Source organism: Hyaena hyaena, unplaced genomic scaffold (genome assembly GCF_003009895.1).
Source record: "Hyaena hyaena isolate Hyena2069 unplaced genomic scaffold, ASM300989v1 scaffold_24, whole genome shotgun sequence".
In the NCBI taxonomy this organism is placed as follows: Eukaryota; Metazoa; Chordata; class Mammalia; order Carnivora; family Hyaenidae; genus Hyaena; species Hyaena hyaena.
In genome coordinates, this window is record NW_024080656.1 from 3917987 (window position 1) to 3937000 (window position 19014).

General features: G+C 35.9%; 1 protein-coding gene across 1 annotated transcript in view; it reads left to right on the forward strand.

Annotated features, from left to right (window-relative positions):
* Positions 1-19014, forward strand: part of NSUN7 (NOP2/Sun RNA methyltransferase family member 7) — a 59844-nt gene that overhangs the window by 12970 nt on the left and 27860 nt on the right. Inside the window, exons 5-7 of the mRNA XM_039227014.1 lie at positions 8078-8230; positions 9196-9379; positions 10935-11145. Of these exons, the coding sequence (XP_039082945.1) occupies positions 8078-8230; positions 9196-9379; positions 10935-11145 (548 nt within the window). The remainder of the gene's footprint in view (positions 1-8077; positions 8231-9195; positions 9380-10934; positions 11146-19014) is intronic.

Below are 19014 nucleotides of genomic sequence, written 5' to 3' on the forward strand. Positions count from 1 at the left end.
ATCCCTGATGCTATAACTCCATTTGGAAAACACGATCTACTTCTTTCCATTTCCACTACTACATTCCAAATCCAAGCCACCAGCTTGCTACACTAGCTTCACCATTGATTTCCCTGCCTGTAACTCATACTTTCCCCCAATCTATTCTCCGTGGCAGGTAGAGTGATATTTTTAAAATATAAATTATTTGGTTATGAGAGAGTATCTTGGATTAGACTTAAACATAAACAGCTAGAAAACTGGACAAAATATATGAGACAAAGACAAGAAGCACAGAAACTTGATCCCTGAGAAAATGAGACCCAATGAGGTAAGCATTAGAACAGTCCTGGCTTTGTGTCTCCAGATATATTCCAACTGAAGCACAGGAAGGGGGATCCCAAGAGGAAAACGGTAGCCTCACTAAGAAAACAGAGATCAGAATTTTGGAAGGTTGAACGATCATTTGTCTCTCCTTCTTTATTTTATGAAAGTGGTAAGGTGATTTATATTGAATGATTTATGAATGTTACAACCAATCAGGTACTTTGGGGATAAATTACATTTGCTCAGATATATCCCTTTTGTCTTCCTCAATTCTCTCATTTCCTATAATGCTCCAGTTTCTCATTTGCTAAAATGCTCTCTGAACACTTGTTCATAGGTTTGTTTAAAAAATTTTTTTTAAGTTTTTAAAAATTTATTTAAGCAATCTCTACATCCCATTGTGGGGCTCAATTTCACAACCCTGAGATCAAGAGTTGCTTGCTCTTCTGACTGAGCCAGCCAGGCACCCCTGTTCATGGGTTTTTATATCTCATATTCTTTCTACTCCTCCTTTGGAAATTATTTTCCTATTTCACTTAATTAGTGAATATTCTGAAACAGTTGTCAGTATGATGTCTGATTTTCTATTCATATGGAAAATTCAGGCAATGACTGAATTATTTTTGGCATTAAGAAAATATTCAATTAATATTTAAAGGAAACCATATAAACACAATACACAAAAATAAGTTTGGAATGGATTAAAGACTTGAATATAAGACCAGAAACCATAAAACTCCTAGAATAAAAGATAGGTGGTAAGCTCTTTGGCTTATCGGCAATATTTGTTCGGACCAGACTCCTCAGGTGAGGGTAACAAAAACTGAAACAAATAAACAAAAGCTAAAGTAAATAAAAGATTTTGCACAGAGAAATCATCAATAAAAAGGGCAAGTTACTAACTGGGAGAAGATATTTGCAAATCATACATCCAATATAGGGCTAATGTCCAAAATATATAAAGAACTTACACAACTTAATATGTGTATACACACACACACACACACACACACACACACACACACATGATTTTAAAAAAAGGGAAGGGCTTGAACAGACATTTTTCCGTAAGAAGGCAAACAGATGGCCAATAGGCACATGAAAAGATATTCAACATCACTATTCATCAGAGAAATATAAAACCGTCATGAGATACCTGACACCTGCCAGATTGGGAATTATCAAAAAGACAAAAAATAAGTGTTGGCAAGGATGCAGAGTAAAGGGAATCTTTGTATGCTCTTGGTGAGAATGTAAGTTAGTATAGCCACCATGGAATACAGTATGAAAGGTTCTCAAAAAATAAAAACAGAACTATTAAATGATCCAGCAATTCTACTTCTGGACATTTATCCAAAGAAAATGAAAATAGCAATTCAAAGAGATATATGCACCCTTGTATTCATGGCAGCATTATTTACAATAGCCAAGATATGGAAGATTAATGGATGAAGATGTAATGTGTGTGTGTGTGTGTGTGTGTGTGTGTGTGTGTGTGTGTGTGTGTAATTCAGCCATAAAAAAGAGTGGCACCATGGGGCACCTGGATGGCTCAGTCATTTGAGTGTCCAACTTGATTTCAGCTCAAGTCATGGTCCCAGGGACATGGGATCGAGCCCCATGTAGGGCTCCACACTGACCATAGAGTCTGCTTAAGATTCTCTCTCTGCCCCTCTGCCCTGCTTGCTTGCACTCTCTTCCTCAAATAAATTTTAAAAAGAATGAAATATTGCCATTTGGAACTACATGAATGGACCTAGAGGGTATTATGCTCAGTGATTTAAGTCAAATACCATATATTTTCACTTATATATGGAATCTAAAAAATAAAACAAATGAACAAACAAAACAAAACAGAAATAGACTCATAGATACAGAAAGCAAACTGTTGGTTACCAGAGGAGGGAGGATTAGGGTGAGTAAAATGAGTGAAGGAGATTAACAAATACAAACTTCCAGTTACAAAATAGTAAGTCATGGGGATGTAATTTATAGCATAGGGAATATAGTCAATAATATTCTAATAACTTTGATGACAGATGGTAACTAGACTTAACTAGGGGATCATTTCATAATGTCTAATGATAATATACCTAAAACTAATAGGATATTGTATGTCAATTATACATCAATTTAAAAAATAATAAGTAAATTAATGGAAGGAAAATGGTGTATTAGGATTCTGTTCTGGCAACTGATAGTACCCCAACTCAAACAAGATTTGACAAAAGAAAGAGTTTATTACAAGGTATTTCATGGAGTGAGATGGCAGAAAGGGCAGTGATATGGCTATTCTTTTCTACTAAGTCCTGTGACTTGAAGATCATCAGGATCCTCTTGCACTGTGGTCACTGCTCTGTGTACTCAGGCTTCATTCTCTTCTCTTTGTTCTTGGACTGGGAGACTTGGCTATTAGCGACTCAGGAGCTTTACATCTTACGACACCAAACACTAGAAAGACTGGCTTGATTTTCTCTTGCTACATCCAAAAATTGCTTGACCCTCTCTTGAGTCAAGTGCCCACCCTCTACCCATAAGCTGTGGCCAAGGAGACTGAATCAGTTAGGACACCTTACAAGGAGGAGAGGAGCATTTTCAGGAGAGGGGGATTTCTATTCCCAGGAGGAAAGCAGCACTGAGAATGCAAGCCGGTAGGGTTCTACCATAAATGGAAACATTGGTATGCTAAATGTTTCTACTAAGAGCAAGAACTTCCCATTACCTAGGTGTAATCGTCACCCCACCAAGATCAGCTGCAAGTCAGAACTAGTCAGAATAACATTCTCTGACTTAGGAAAAGCAACACAAAAACATATAGAAAATATGCCTTTTCTCACATGTGTGGTTGTGACAGAGACATGATATTCCTAAAATATAGGTTTTTTTCTTTGTTATTTTATCCTTAGCAAATTGCATTTCCCCACTACATCATGAATCATCACTTACTTATCTAAAATAACCCACATGGTTTCTTATGAAAATAGGAGAATAAACCTATTATAAGCAGGTGATTTGGATATTTTCTTTTGTATTAGCCAACTATATTAGAGCATATTTCTGTTTACCTTCTATCCCTTTTTTTCTCTCAATTATGTTTTTCCAGTGCCCTATAGAAATAAATATGAAAGTGATACTCCTTTTTTTCCCCTGTAAAATACTGCAACTGCTTTATTATATTTAGAAATCCAATAAACCTCTAATTACATAAAATAATTAAAGGAAACATTAGGAATAATTCTTTTTACCATTATTATTAGGCTTAAAGTTTCTTGGGACAGGCTATATTAGGTATAATTTGATATTGTATATTAGTTTATTTCATTTGAAGCCTAGGATACCGTTATCTTCCTGTAGAGGCAGCGTTTATACTTTGTTACTGGAAAGCCGCAGCTAGACCTGGGGCACTGACAAACCCAGGTGACTTGGTCTATTCTGGGAGTGAAATGATTGGAAGCTGGGTTTCATTTCTTCTGAAGGCTGGTTATTCCTTTTTACTTTATTCCTGGGGTTGTCTTTTGGTGAAACAGTCCAAAGCCTGAGGACATTATCAAAGCCCCCCCTCTCATAAAGTTGGCATGCCCCAAATTTCCATTTTTGTTCCCCATGACCAATGAGTTGTCTTCAGTTCTGCATATCTCTCAACTTCTCAGGCACATATTTCAGAATTGGCAGATACTTTTCATATATGATAATGCTTCTACTTGGAACACTGGACAGCCTGTCTTAAACCTTCCCCCTGCCCCCAATCCCTTATTCCTGGCTAACTCCTACCTCTACCTTATGGCTTAGCCTAAATGTAATTCCTGGGAAACTTTCCATGACTCCCCTTGTGCCACCATAGTATCCTGCCTTCCCTTGTCATAAATACTTATGTCATTGAAAATTAATCGCTTTGTCTCTCCTTACCAGACTCTACACTTTGTGATGTCAGGAACAGTGTCTTCCTTGCTTATCCCTATGTTTCTGGGACATAAAACATTGCCTGGAATATAGTAAGGACACAAATATTTGCTCATGAATTGATAGTTCTCTATTTTTAAATGGCCTTCCATTTTCTACAGAAAAAAATTCCCACTTCCTATGCATGGTTATATAAGATTTTTTGTGATTTGAGGCTTGTATCTCTCACCACCCCACGCTTTACACTATGCTTTGCTATTTAACATCTCTGTATCTTTATGGTGCTCTGTCTTTTGTGTGTCTTTTCTCCTCTGTGGTCTGGAAAACTCATGGTGTCTGTGTCTTCTCTTGTGGTCTGGAAAATTCTTGCTCCTCCTTTAAGGGTTCAAGTTTCTCCTCCTCTTAGAAGTCACTTGAGGCTAATTCTTGCCCTTCTTCTGATAAATTTACTTTCTTCTTTATCTGTGTATCTGACAACATTCATCATGTTGTGCTATAATTGTTTATATGTCTATTATACCACCAAATTATAAATTACTTAAGGGTGGAAGCCCAGGTTTAATCAGACTTCTTTGTTAACAATATTAAAAGAATAGGCATATTAATTTATTATCACTCCTTGAATAGCTTGACTTGGAAATACATTTTCAAAAGTATCTTTGCTACAATTCTATAAGTTAGATACTAGTTCCTAATTCCTAGAGCTTAGAAAAGCTAAATAACCTGTCTGACATCATGTGGCTAATAGTTGGTAGAACCAGAATTTGAACTCAGGTAATCTGATTGAAGAGTCCAAACTGTACTGTCTGCAGAGACAGAGGGAGAGAATGGAAGAGGGAGAGGGAGAGGAGATGGGGTGTGTTATCAAGAGGGGCAAAAATAGTTCCATGTGTGGCTAGATTCATGGATGGGAGTGGTGGGAAGGTGGAGATTAAGTACTGAAGAGTTGGTTCAGGTTAAATTATTAATATTCTAGTGTATCATGATAAAGAGTTTATATTCTGTCCTATAGCTAATGAGTTCACTTTGGATGTAAGCTTAGAAATTACATAACTGCGACTTAACGTATAGAAAGACAGCCTTGGCTGTGCGGACAACAGGTGCCTGGCAGACAAGGTGATGGGACAACCCTCTGTGATAATGTTCAGATTAGAGCAGGAGGTGGATTTCTGGATCAAGAATGTTGAGAATGTTTTTTGCTTCCGTTTTCATCATTGCAGTCCACCTTACAGCTGTGGAAGAAGTTTTTGGTAACCACAGGATCTTCCACTTATAATGTAATATATGTCTGGTTATCTTAATAGCATTTGGATTTGGTCTTTATCCTCAATCTGATATTGTATATTTATGCAAAAATCTTTATAATTGTATATGTACTTTAAATTATTTTTGTGTGATTAGATTATGTTAAAATTCACAGTCAGAGGTGTGCTGGGTAGCTCAGTCAGTTCAGTGTCTGACTCTTGGTTTCTGGTCAGGTCATGATCTCAGGGTCATAAGATTGGACCCTACATCAGCCTCCACACTGGACATGGAGTCTGCTTAAGATTCTCTCTCTCTCTCTCTCTCTCTCTCTCTCTCTCTGCCCCTCCCCCACTCACACTCTGTCTCTCTCTCACCCCCCCCCGCTTGTGTGTACACACACTGTCAAAAACAAACAAACAAACAAATAAATATTAAAAAATAGAGGCATCTTGGGTGGCTCAGTTGGTTAAGCGTCCAGCTCTTGATTTTGGCTTGGATCATGATCTCACGGTACATGAGACTGAGCCCTGTGTCTGGCTCTGCCCTGGTGGTGCAGAGCCTACTTGGGATTCTTTCTCTCCCTCTCTCTCTGCCCCGCCCCTGTGCTTACCTATACATGCTTCCTCCCTCTCTCTCAAAAAATTTAAATACATATTTTTTTAAAAATAAAAAAAGGGTGCCTGGGTGGCTCAGGCAAAGCGTCTGACTTTGATTCAGGTCATATCTCACAGTTTGTGAGTTTGAACAGGGTTTGAGCCCTGCATTGGGCTCTCTGCTGTCAGTGCAGAGCCTGCTTTGGGTCCTCTCAGAGCACCTGGGTGGCTCATTGGACAAACTCTTGATTTCTGCTCAGTCAGGAGTTCAAGCCCCAGATCGGGCTCTCTCTGACAGAGCGAAGCCTGCTTGGGACTCTCTCTCTTCCTCTCTCTGGCCCTGCCCTCTCAAAATAAAGTAAAAATAAAAATAAAAATAAATAAAATTCACAGTCTGAAAGGTTCGTTATCTGAAAATTTGGAAAATTATTTCTCTGTGTATTCCCCCCATATATATAACACATACCTTTTTCTAGGCTTCAATGCTCTAATTTTTATATTTAATGATTGAATAATTCAGTCAATAGCACTTACAATGGTAAATTTGAACTAGGTATTTGGAAGGACTCTTTAATCCAAAGCAGCCCGTATTCAGAAATATCTCACACTTATGATATAGAACATTAATTAGGCCCTTTATATTAATTTATTTTTTGATGTGCATTAATGTATTATGTAATCGTTTTTAGTGTCCCTTGCTGTAGTTATGACATTAGAAGATAGTGCTACACAAATATAATTTCATTATAGCCCTAGAAGACTTAATGTTTGATAACCCTTCCCTCTCCTTCCCCAGGTACTCTGTCTATGTTCTCCCTCTCTCTTTCCCTCTCCCTCCCTCTCTCTCCCCAATCCCCTTTCATCCCTCCCTCCCTCTGCATGTACACATGTTCACACAGAAACACATTCTTAGGTGAAAGTTTGTCATTCTACTGAGTAAATAAGAAGTTTGATTTTATTAAGCTTGCTGTAGCCACACGCACCACTCTGGTTGTACTTGACTGTTCCATGGCATCTCTTCCCCATTTCTCATTCAAGGTTATCCTTGAGGTTTATTATTCAGTTAGATTCCTACTGTGAAAATGATGATTATGGGTTAAGAGTAAGTCCTGTGTTCCCATTTATTAAAAATTTTCTATCAGGTCAAGAGAAATCATTGGATCTTCATGGTAATGCTAACCAGTTCTTGTTTTTCTTTTCTGTTATGGGATAATCAGAACTGGGAAGGAGTTGATACAGATTCCTTAATCTTTTTTTTTTTTTTTAATTTTTTAATGTTTTATTTATTTCTAGGAGAGAAAGAGAGAGAGAGAGAGACAGCGTGAGCAGGGGAGGGTAAGAGAGAGAGGGAGTCACAGACTCTGAAACAGGCTCCAGGCTCTGAGCTGGCAGTCAGCACAGAGCCCGATGCGGGGCTCGAACCCATGAACCGCGAGATCATGACCTAAGCGAAAGTCGGACGCTTAACCGACTAAGCCACCCAGGCACCCCACAGATTCCTTAATCTTATCAAGAGTACACTGTTGGCAACTATGACAATAACTAGCCTCTAATGAGTGTCTGCCATGTGCCAGGCACTGTGCTAAGTATTTTACACACATGATTGGTAATCACCACATTAATAGCAAGATAAGTTGACCACATTCTATAGATGAGAAAACAGGCTGAGAAAAGAGATTCATTAATAAACCTGACGTCACACAGTTAGTAAGTGACAGAAACTGAATTTAACTTCAAATTTGTCTGACTAGATTCCACACTTCTTTTACTACATAAAATTTCTTTCAATCACCAATTGATATAAATATCTGAGGAGATGCATATCTATACAGGGGCAGCAAAAACTGAAAAAAAAAGGAAGCAGGATTATCGGATTTCTACTTTTAAATATTATTTTATACTGTAAAAATTTGAAGTAGAATTATAGAAATATTTGTTAGAATTCTAAATCTAATCTGTGAATTTTTCTAGTGGAAAATTGATAGTCTTGTCTTCAATGCAATAGTCACCAAAAGTGGATTTTCTGTCTCTAGTTTTAAGATAAAATTGGCTGCAGCATTGGCAAGATGTCGAATCAAACATGATGCCCTTTCAATTTACCACATTCTTCCAGAAACAGTTAGGAACCAGGAACTAAGGGCCTCTACTTTGCCACTTTATGCTTGGATAAATACTTGTAAAATCAGGTAAGAGTTTTAATCAAATTCTTTGTTTACATTTCAAGTTGCTAGCCTTTCCAAGTAATGTGATAAGAAATACCTTTTTACTGGGTGGGTGGGACACATCTAGGGGAGTGATTGGGAAATTATAGTTTAGTTCAAGATCTTATCAACAAATTCCCTGCAGACTGGTGCAGTGTCTCTGGAAATCAGTAAGGAGGTTCCTCAAAAAGTTAAAAATAGAACTACCCTACGATCTAGGAATTGCACTACTAGGTATTTACCCAAAGGATACAAAAATACTGATTTGAAGGGGTACACTCATCCTGATGTTTATTAGGAGCATTATCAACAGTAGCTAAACTATGGAAAGAGTCTAAATGTCCACCAGTTGATGAATGGATAAAGATACACTGGAATATAACTTAGCCATAGAAAAGAATGAAACCTTGCCGTTCGCAGTGACATGGATAGAGCTAGAGGGTATTATGTTAAGTGAAATGTCAGAGAAAGACAGATACCATACAATTTCATTCATATGTGGAATTCAACAAAACAGATGAGCATATGGGAAGGGGGAAAAAAAGAGGGAGACAAACCATAAGATACTCTTAATGATAGAGAACAAACTGAGGGTTGATGGAGAGAGGTGAGTGGCAGATGGCAGATGGGGTGATAGGTGTTAAGGAGAGCATTTGCTGGGACGAGCACTGGGAAGTGATGAATCACTGAATTCTACTCCTGAAACCAATATTGCACAGTATGTAAGTAATTAGAATTTAAGTAAAAATTTAAAAAGCCCACCAAATTCCCAGATGGTAATTACATAAATATGTTAACTTTTCTGTCTTTAATTATCTTTTAATTTAATGTTGGCTAAAATTATAACTTCCATTAGATGCAATATATGCAGTGATTTTAGGAAAAAGATGGTAATGTTAAATGCATTTTTAATATATTTTTAATTACAACCTAATATTGCATATTTACAGCCCTGAAGATGTTTATTATAGTTTGAAGAAAAGAGGCTATAATAAAGTCAAATCTGTATTGCATATTGACGATAAAGTCTTTGCTATGGACCAGCATTGCTATGATGTCTTAATTTTTCCATCTCATCTTAAAAATAATCTTCTAAATATAGATCTTTTCAAAGATTATAAACTTATATTTCAGGTAAACATTTACTTTCATTGTGATTCTCAATAATCCTACTTAAAGAATCCCTCTACTTAAAACCTAACAAGGGGGCACCTGGGTGACTCAGTGGGTTAAATGTCAGACTCTTGATTTTGGTTCAGGTCATGATCTCACGGTTTGGGAGATCAAGCACTATTGGACTCTGCTGACAGAGCCTGTTTGGAATTCTCCCTCTCCCTCTTTTTTTGCCCCTCCCCCACTCTCTCTCTTTTCTCTTTCTCTCTCTGTCAAAATAAATAAACCTGAAAAAAAAACCACTTAAAAAAACCCTAACAAACTGATTATATTTTTATAAATTATCAAAGAGGTTAATAAAGCCTAATTTTCAATCTTGGATAATATTAATATCCCTACAATCAGTGTTCCTGTTGTACTTCAGCATCTTTGTCCCATGTAAAGTTAGGAAGAACATGTTCTTCCTAGACTCTATAGATGGGGATACTTGTATTCCTGGCAGCCAAAAGGCTGTATTTTTCTCTTCCAAGGAAGAATTTTTAAAAAATGCAATGAGGGTGGCTGGGTGGCTCAGTCAGTTAAGTGTCCAGCTCTTGGTTTTGGCTTAGATCATGATCTCACAGTTTCTTGAGTTCGAGCCTCTCATCGGACTCTGCTGGCAGCTTGGAGCCTGCTTGGGATACTCTCTCGCTCCCTCTCTCTGCCTCTCCCCCAATCACACTGTCTCTCTTTCTGTCTCAAAATAAATAAATAAAGTAAAAAAGTGCAATGATACCTTTTCTACCTTTCATTTCTGGGGAAGAGGCTAGTACTTTCCCGAATTTGAAAATGCAATATGTAATACCTTCCCATTATTTCCTTAATATGATCTTAAAGTCTTGATTTGTAAGAAGTATATGATGACTATCAATGCAGGGAGAGGATATGAGGTATAACGTGGCTTCAATAGGATGAAAAAATTATATTAATTTTATGTCCCTAGATTCCAATTCTTGCCTCAGATTTACCTTGTTTTTCTAAGTTTTATCCCTTGAGCATCCATAATCTTGGATAGAATGTCTTGGCCTTATCTTATAGTCATACCCTATTGAGCACTGAGATCAACTACAAAACCTCATGTTTCTAGCCCTCTTTTATAAGTTTGTCAGCCATCTTTGAATATCTACTAACTAGCAGCAATTTAAATGATAGTGAAATGGGGAAGAAAGAATGGCAGTAGTTGATGAGTGAGTTTTCATGAAGGGGTAAGAATGGGAGCTGTAGTAGGAGATCACTAATCTATTAATTACATTTTGGGGATTTGGGCATTGTCTTAGTACTATATAAAAGTTAAATGATAACATTCATAATTTAGGCTAAACAAAGTTAAGGTCTTTGTTTTAAATCTGTTTATATCAGTTATTTTTGTTAACTTTGTATTCTAACAAAGTTTTAAGTTTAAGTTTGAGTTTTAAACTTAAAAGGATTAGGTGTCTCAACATTCCTACCAAGTACTTATTTTACTTCAGCAAAAAGAAATCAATTCATGTCTCTTGTCAAACCCTTTGAAATTCTAATCATTATCATTATCTTGTAGGACAAATCTCGAAGTCTTGCTGTCCATTCTGTAAAGGCTTTATTAAATATGGATGATGATATCTTAGTGGTCAATACAGGTTCATGGTACACAGTTGCCCATATGTCAGTCTTAACAGATAATAATACATCAAAAATATTTGTGTGTGGAGTAAAATCTCAAGCTAAGGATCCTGACCTGAAGAACCTTTTTACAAAAATGGGATGTAAAAGTATGTATAAATATTTATTTGGTAATTAATGCTATATGAAGTTTAGAAATGTCAAAAATGTTTGAATTTGTTACTTTTGTGACATAAAAACTCTTTATATACTATACTCTTAAAATCTTCACTAATTCATATTACACCAGGCTCTTCTCATTGTTAAATATTGGTTCAACAACTATAGTTTAAATGAATGAATATATTGGCACTTTGGTATGTTGCTTGGCATTAGTTACTGTATAATTTGAAGTTCAAACAATAATTAAAGTAGATGGTACAAATCATCATCCTTTAATATATAAGAACACAGTCAAAGAAGTGCTTGACAATGTTAATATCTAGGATTAGAAGCTAAGTCCCTTAGGCTTCTTATTTTCGAAATCTTTTTCATTGAATTATGCTGTGACAAAAGATAACTTTTTATCATAGGTTCAGTGAGGCTGAAAAACTAAGCAAAACTTTTGAGATTTACATTGGATTAAAGCGATCTAGGATTGTTAGTGCCAGATTTAGCTGCCTCCCAGAATCAAAAATTAATTTTCTTCGGAAGAAAATAACATCATCCTAGGTCTCATATTATCTCCTAATTGTTTTCAAATACAATGTCTGGCATTCATTAAAAAGCAAACAAAAACCAAGACAAACAAAAAGAAAAGATATGACTGATATAAAGAAAAAAATACTATAATAGGAGCAAACCCACAAATGGTCCAGATACTAGAGATATCAGATGTGGAGTTTAAAATAACAATGATACATATGCTGAAGAAACTAAATGCCAAGTTTTAGAATTTCAGTAGAGAACTGTAAACTGTAATTTTTTTTATGTCAAAAGAAAATTCTAGAGCTAAAAATACAACATGTGAAATTAAGTAAATAGATTTAACAGTAGATTAGACAGAGCTAAAGAAAGAATAAGTGAACTGACAAGCCACAAGAAAATATCCAGACTGAAGCAAGGAAAATAAAAGGATTAATCATATGGAAAAGATCATAAAACACACTTGGGACTCAGTGTGATCTTCCATATGCTGTTATTGGGAACACACAGAGGAGAAAAGGAATTGAGAAAAACAATATTTGAAATTAAGGCTGGGAATTTTTCTTTTTTTTAATTTTTAAAAAGTGTTCATTTTTGAGAGAGAGAGGCAGAGTGCAAGTGGGGAAGGGCAAAAAGAGGAAGACACAGAATGTGAAGCAGGCTCCAGGCTCTGAGCTGTTAGCACAGAGCCTGATGTGGGGCTCAAACTCACGAACCATGAAATCATGATCTAAGCTGAAGTTAACACTTAACCAGCGTACCATCCAGGTGCCCTAAAGCTGGGAATTTTTCAAAACAGATGAAAGAAATTAAGCCATAGATTCAAGAAACCCTATGAGCTCCAGTAAGAATAAATATATAGAAAATGTGTTAGGTACACTGTGGCATAACTGCTGAAAATCAAAGACAAAGCAGCCAAGGTGATAATATATATTACCTTTAATGAAATAGCAATAAAACTGAAAACTAACTTTTTAACAGAAATAACTGAAACCAGTAATATACTCATAGTACAGTATTAATATACTCAAAGACAAAGCAGCCCAGGTGATAAGATATACTGCCTTTAATGAAATAGCAATAAAACTGGAAACTAACTTTTTAACAGAAATAACTAGAATAGTAATATACTCATAGAGCAGTATTAATATACTCATAGTACAGAAAGAAGCTACCAGTTAGATTTCTAAATTCAGCAGAAAGTCAGTGATGTATGGGTTCTCTGGGGCAGTCAATACACAAATAATTAAGTAATGTTTAATAGTTAAGGAGGGGAAGAAAATGGAATATGGCGTTATAATACCAATTAACATAAAAAGGTCACATGAATAGAAAACAAATAGGTAGATTAAGCTTAAAATATATATGTATTTATATATAAATATATATGTATAAAAATACTTTTGTTTATAAGAGAAACCTTTACATAAAAGTATATAAAAACTTAGAAGGACAGAAAAAGATATACATTACATACACTAACAAAAGAGATATTGACAAAGTGGATTTAAATAAGACACATTACTAGAAATATAATTATAACATGTTCATCAGGAAAATGAAAGAGTATGAAAGAAGTATGTACTTAATAGCATAATCTCAAAATACAAAAAGCAAAATTATCCAGAACCAGCAGAAAACATGCTCTGTATATAGAAAATCCTAAAAAAATAATGTATGCAAAGCTATTAGAACCAATCAATGAGTTGAAAGACAAAACAAATATAAAAAAATCAATTATTTCTACACACTAGGAATAGATAATCAAAAAGTGAAAGTAAGAAAACTATCTTATTTATAAAAACATCAAAAGGAATAAAATAGTTAGGAATAAATTTAAAAGAAGCATAAGACTCATATACTGAAAACTATAAAACATTGTTTAAAGATACTAAGGAAGACATAGGGGTGCCTGGGTGGCTCAGTCGGTTAAGCATCCAGCTCTTGATTTTGGCTCAGGTCATGATCTCATGGTTTTGTCGGGTTTAGTCCTTCTGCACTGACCACCTAGAGTCCGCTTGAGATTCTCCCTCTCTCTCTCTCTTCCCCTTCCCTGTTCATGCGCATGCACACAGACACTCTCTCTCTCTCTAAAATAAACATTTAAAAAATAATAAAAATTAAAAATGGGTAAATGATCTGAATTTAATCCAACTGATCAAGGAAAAGAGATTGTAAAGTGATTCAGTTATCAGCAGTAGATAAGGAGATCCTGTATACATTTAAAACCATAGTAAGAAGATGCTATGAGCAGTTTTATGCTAACAGACTTCAACACTTAGAGGTTATAGGCATATTCCTGGGACACAACAACTTAAGAAAACTGATACAAGAAGAAATAGAAATCTGAATACTTTCTATTAATATCCTAAAATTAGTATTTATTGAATTCATAATTGAAAACTCCCCCTTCTCACAAAACAGAAAATTTAAAAACCTTCAGTCCCTTAATGAAGAAATAATATTCTTTTAGAGAATAGAAAAAAAGGGACTATTTCCTAAGTTTGTTTTATAATGATATAAAAAACACAGAAATGAACATTAAAGGAGGGTAAATTACAGGCCAATGCTACTCTTGAGCAGGTTTCTAAAAAATAAGTATTAGCAAACTGAATTTAGTGATATATAAGAAGAATACATTATGAATGAGCTGGATTTATTCTGGGAATGCAAAATTGGTTTAACTTTTTCTTTTAAAAAAATTTTTTTAAAGTTTATTTATTTGAGAGAAGGAAACAGAGTTCTAGCTGGGGAGGGGCAGAGAGAGGGAGACAGAATCAGAAGCAGGCTCCAGGCTCTGAGCTGTCAGCACACAGCCCGATGTGGGGCTGGAACCCACCAACGGTGAGATCATGACCTGAGCCGAAGTTGGGAGCTCAACTGACTGAGCCATGCAGGTGCCCCTAACTTTTAAAATCAATTTATGTGATCACATTAAGAGAAGAAGAAAAATCATATGATCATCTTAATAGATGCAGAAAATAAATCTGATAAAATTTAACACTTATTCATGATACATATGCATCAAAAATCATACTTGAGGAAGTATTTAAACCTTTCTGATATCAGGAATTAGATAAGCATGACTGCCATCACCATTTTAAAAAATTAATTAATTTACTTATTTTTAATTTATACCCAAGTTAGCATATAGTGCAACAATGATTTCAGGATAGATTCCTTAATGCCCCTCACCCGTTTAGTCCATTCCCCCTCCCACAACTCCTTCAGAAGCCCTTTGTTTGTTCTCTATATTTAAGAGTCTCATGTTTTGTCCCCCTCCCTGTTTTTATATTATTTTTGCTTCCTTTCCCTTATGTTCATCTGTTTTGTATCTTAAATTTCTCATATGAGTGAAGTCATATGATATTTGTTTTTCTTTGACTAATTTTGCTTAGCATAATACCCTCTAGTTCCATCCACATAGTTGCAAAAATAGTTGCAAGGTTTCATTCTTTTTGATTGCCGAGTAATACTCCATTGTGTGTGTGTGTGTGTGTGTGTGTGTGTGTGTGTACACAAGTATATATGTATATATGTGTATATACCACATCTTTATCATTGATGGACATTTGGGCTCTTTCCATACTTCGGCTATTACTGATAGTGCTGCTATAAACATTGGTGTGCATGTGTTTCTTTGAAACAGCACACCTATATCCTGTGGATAAATACCTAGTAGTGCAATTGCTGGGTTATTGCTAGGGTAGATCTATTTTTAATTTTTTGAGGAATCTCCATACTGTTTTCCAGAGTGGCTGTACCAGTTTGCATTCTCACTAGCAGTGCAACTTTTTTTTTAAATGTTTATTTTTGAGAGCAAGAGAGACAGAGTGCAAGTGGGGGAGGGGCAGAGAGAGGGGGAGACACAGAGTATGAAGCAGGCTCCAGGCTTGGAGCTGTCAACATGGAGCCCGACATGGGGCTTGAATTCACAAACTGCAAGATTATGACCTGGGCTGAAATTGATGCTTAATTGAGCCACCCAGGTGCCCCGCCATTCCTAATCAACATTGTGTTGTGAGTCATAGGCAATACAGTAAAAAAAGAAAGGAAGGAATAAAAGATCTAAAAATTGAAAAGCAAGAAATAAAACTATTTTTATTAATAGGTTATACAGTTATAGATCTGAAAAATCCAAAATAATCTACAACTAAACTATAGATTTCACAGATGATTTTTGCAAGGTTGGTAGATACAAAGTCAGCATACAAATTTAATTTCTACATATCAAAAATGAAAATTTGAAAGTTAAGCAGATATCTTTTATAAAGTACCAAAAACCATAACACAATTAGGAGTACACCTAATAAAAGATGTGTAAGACCTCCTCATAAAACTATAGGCCATTATTGAAAGACAAAAGACTTAAGTAAACATAAGAATAAATCATGTTCATGAACTGAAAAACTCAGTGTCATAAAGATGACCTTTCTCTCCAAGTTGATCTGCATGGATTCAGTTCAATCCACATGATACTGCAGAGTACTGAGGTATTTTTTTTTTTTTCAGTAAATAGTGGTAGAAAAAATGAAACTGACCTGTACTTCACACCATCAACACAAATACAGAGTCTCCTAGAATTTATTAAAGGAGAAACACTTAATGACTGGGATTCGTAAAGATTTCTTAAACAGGACACCTAAAGCACTAACCATAAAAGAATAGATTGACAAATTAGACTGTAGTAAACTTTTAAAAAATTTAAAATTTCTGTGCATTAAGAGAGTGCAAAGGCAAACTGTAGAGAGGGAACATATAAACTGATGAAGAATTTTATCCACAGTGTATAAAGAATTCTTACAAATTAACAATGAAAAGACAACCCAACTGGAAAATGTGCAAGAGATGTGACCAGACATTTCACAAAAGAGGATATCCAAATGCCAAAAAAAAAAAATTATGTAAAAGTTGTCAATCCCATTACTAATCAGGGAAATGCAGTTAAAATCACAACTTACCACCACATATCCACAGAATGATTAAAATTAAAAATATTGGCAGTACCGAGTACTGGCAAGGTAAAGAGCATTGGGAATGCTCAAACACAGCTTGTGGGACTGTAAACTTGTGCAATCACTCTAGAAAACTAGCATTAATCACTAAAATTAAATATGTACATACCAAATGACCCAGCATTTCACTTCCAATTACCCTCTGAATTTTTACCTAGTTACCAAGGGAGAATAGGAACCACTAGGTAACCAAGCAGTATTTTAGTTAATAAATGAAAAAGGTATGACAGAATTAAAATATGACTACCTTGCAAGCTTTTTGCTGATGCCAGAAGGGCAAGTTAATGGATAAATATGACATCACTTGTGAAGTAGTTTTGCTCCCTGCTCCACCCTCCCCACCCCATCCCCAATAAAAAGAAAGAAAAAAAAAAGCCAGAATCAAATTAAGCTTCTAAAGATCCAACTAGTAAGTCATAGGAAACCCTGAATACAGGAACATGTTAGAGTATACTCTAGAGGAGCAATTAGCAAAATCCAGACTGTAGAAAAACTGTTGGTAGTCAAATAACCATGTTTCATTAAGGAATAAATTGTAAGGAAAAATAGAAATGGAACCTATCAATAAGAGGAAATTTAAAGTAAGGGTTATCAACTAATTGCAATGTATGTACTTTATTAAAATCCTGATTCAAACAAACTGTAAAAACCTTTTGACATGTGTGAGACTATTGAGAAATTTGAGCCATGATTGGATGCCATTATTTTTTAATGAGAATAAGGAATTATTATTTTTAAAATTTGTGTGGTTATATTTTTAAAGGCATTCTTTTAGAGATATATGGTGAAATATTTATAGATTTAAATAACATGGGTGGGGTGGAAGTGGGTACAGATGTAGATGAAACAGGATTGGGCATGAGTGGTTCACTGTTGAATCTCCATGATGGATACTTGAGAATTTATTATATTTTTATGTGTGTTTTTATATGTTTGAGTTTTTCCAATAGAAAGTTAAAAATAGAAAAAAGGGGTGCCTGGGTGGCTTAGACAGTTAAGTGTCGGGCTTCGGCTCAGGTCATGATCTCGTGGTTCATGGGTTTGAGCCCCCTGTCAGGCTCTGTGCTGACAGCTAGCTCAGAGCCTGGAGCCTGTTTCAGATTCTGTGTCTCCCTCTCTCTCTGACCCTCCCCTGCTCACACTGTCTCTCTCTCTCTCTCAGAAATAAATAAAATATTAAAAAAAAAATAGAAAAAAAAGGAAAAGGCCCACTGATTAAAAAAGAAAAGAATGGTTTCAAAAACGGACAGAATAAGAAAATGAACAGGGTGATCAGACAAGGGAAAGGGGGTGGGGGAGCAATTTTAGGGGTGACTCCTCAGCAGGTAAGGGGGCTGGGAGTCATTGCAGAAGTGGAGGGGTGGCCTGAAGGTAGGGGCACAGATTATTATATTCTGAGGGAGAGCAGACTTTCTTCAACTAAATTAAAGGCCTTAAGGAACTTCAGACTGCCTCATAAATTCTGATACCAAATTTTTTCTCTAGGGAAGATAGAATAATAGAGGAGATTACAATGGGAAAGGGAAATAACCAATACTGAGCATTTACTATATATACTAGGCACCATTACTAAACTGCTTTATCTCAGTCTTCACCATAATTAGATGAGGCAGGCATTGTTACACCATTTTATGACTAAGGAAATGGGGGCTCAGAGAGAGTAAGTCATGCAGCTAGTAATAGTGAAGTTGGGAGCCATTCTTGGGTATTTCTGCCCCCAAAGCCCATTTCCCTCCACTATGTCATACTATTTTAAAGGAATTTGAAATTCAGGGTGCTTGGGTGGCTCAGTCCGGTAAGCATTTGACTTTGGCTCAGGTCACAGTTTGAGCTCCACTTTGGGTGAGCTCGGGTCCCGCTTGGGGTGTATAAGAGCCCTGCTTTGTTTGGGTGAGCCCTGCTTCTCTCTCTGTTTCTTTCTCTCTGTCTCCCTCTCTCTGCTCCTCATGGGATTCTCTCTCTCTCTCTCTTTCTCTCTCTCTGCCCCTCAATCACTTGTGGCCTCTCTCTCAAAAAAAAGTAATCTGAAGTTCAGAATGGAAAGTTATATTGTATGTAGGAGATATTTAAATTTCAAAATTGTTCTCACAAGTGAAGGAGAAAGAGAATTCATGTGTTAACTCTGATAAGTAATCAGAGAAGAATAGCTCTTTTCTGATTATATAAGATGACTTTTTGTGAGGTTGAGGATTTAAAAATGAAAAATGATAGGGTGGCTCAGTCAGTTGAGCGTTTGACTTCAACTTCACTCAGGTCGTGATGTCACAGTTGGTGAATTTGAGCCCTACTTCTGGCTTTCTGCTCCTGGCACCGAGCCCG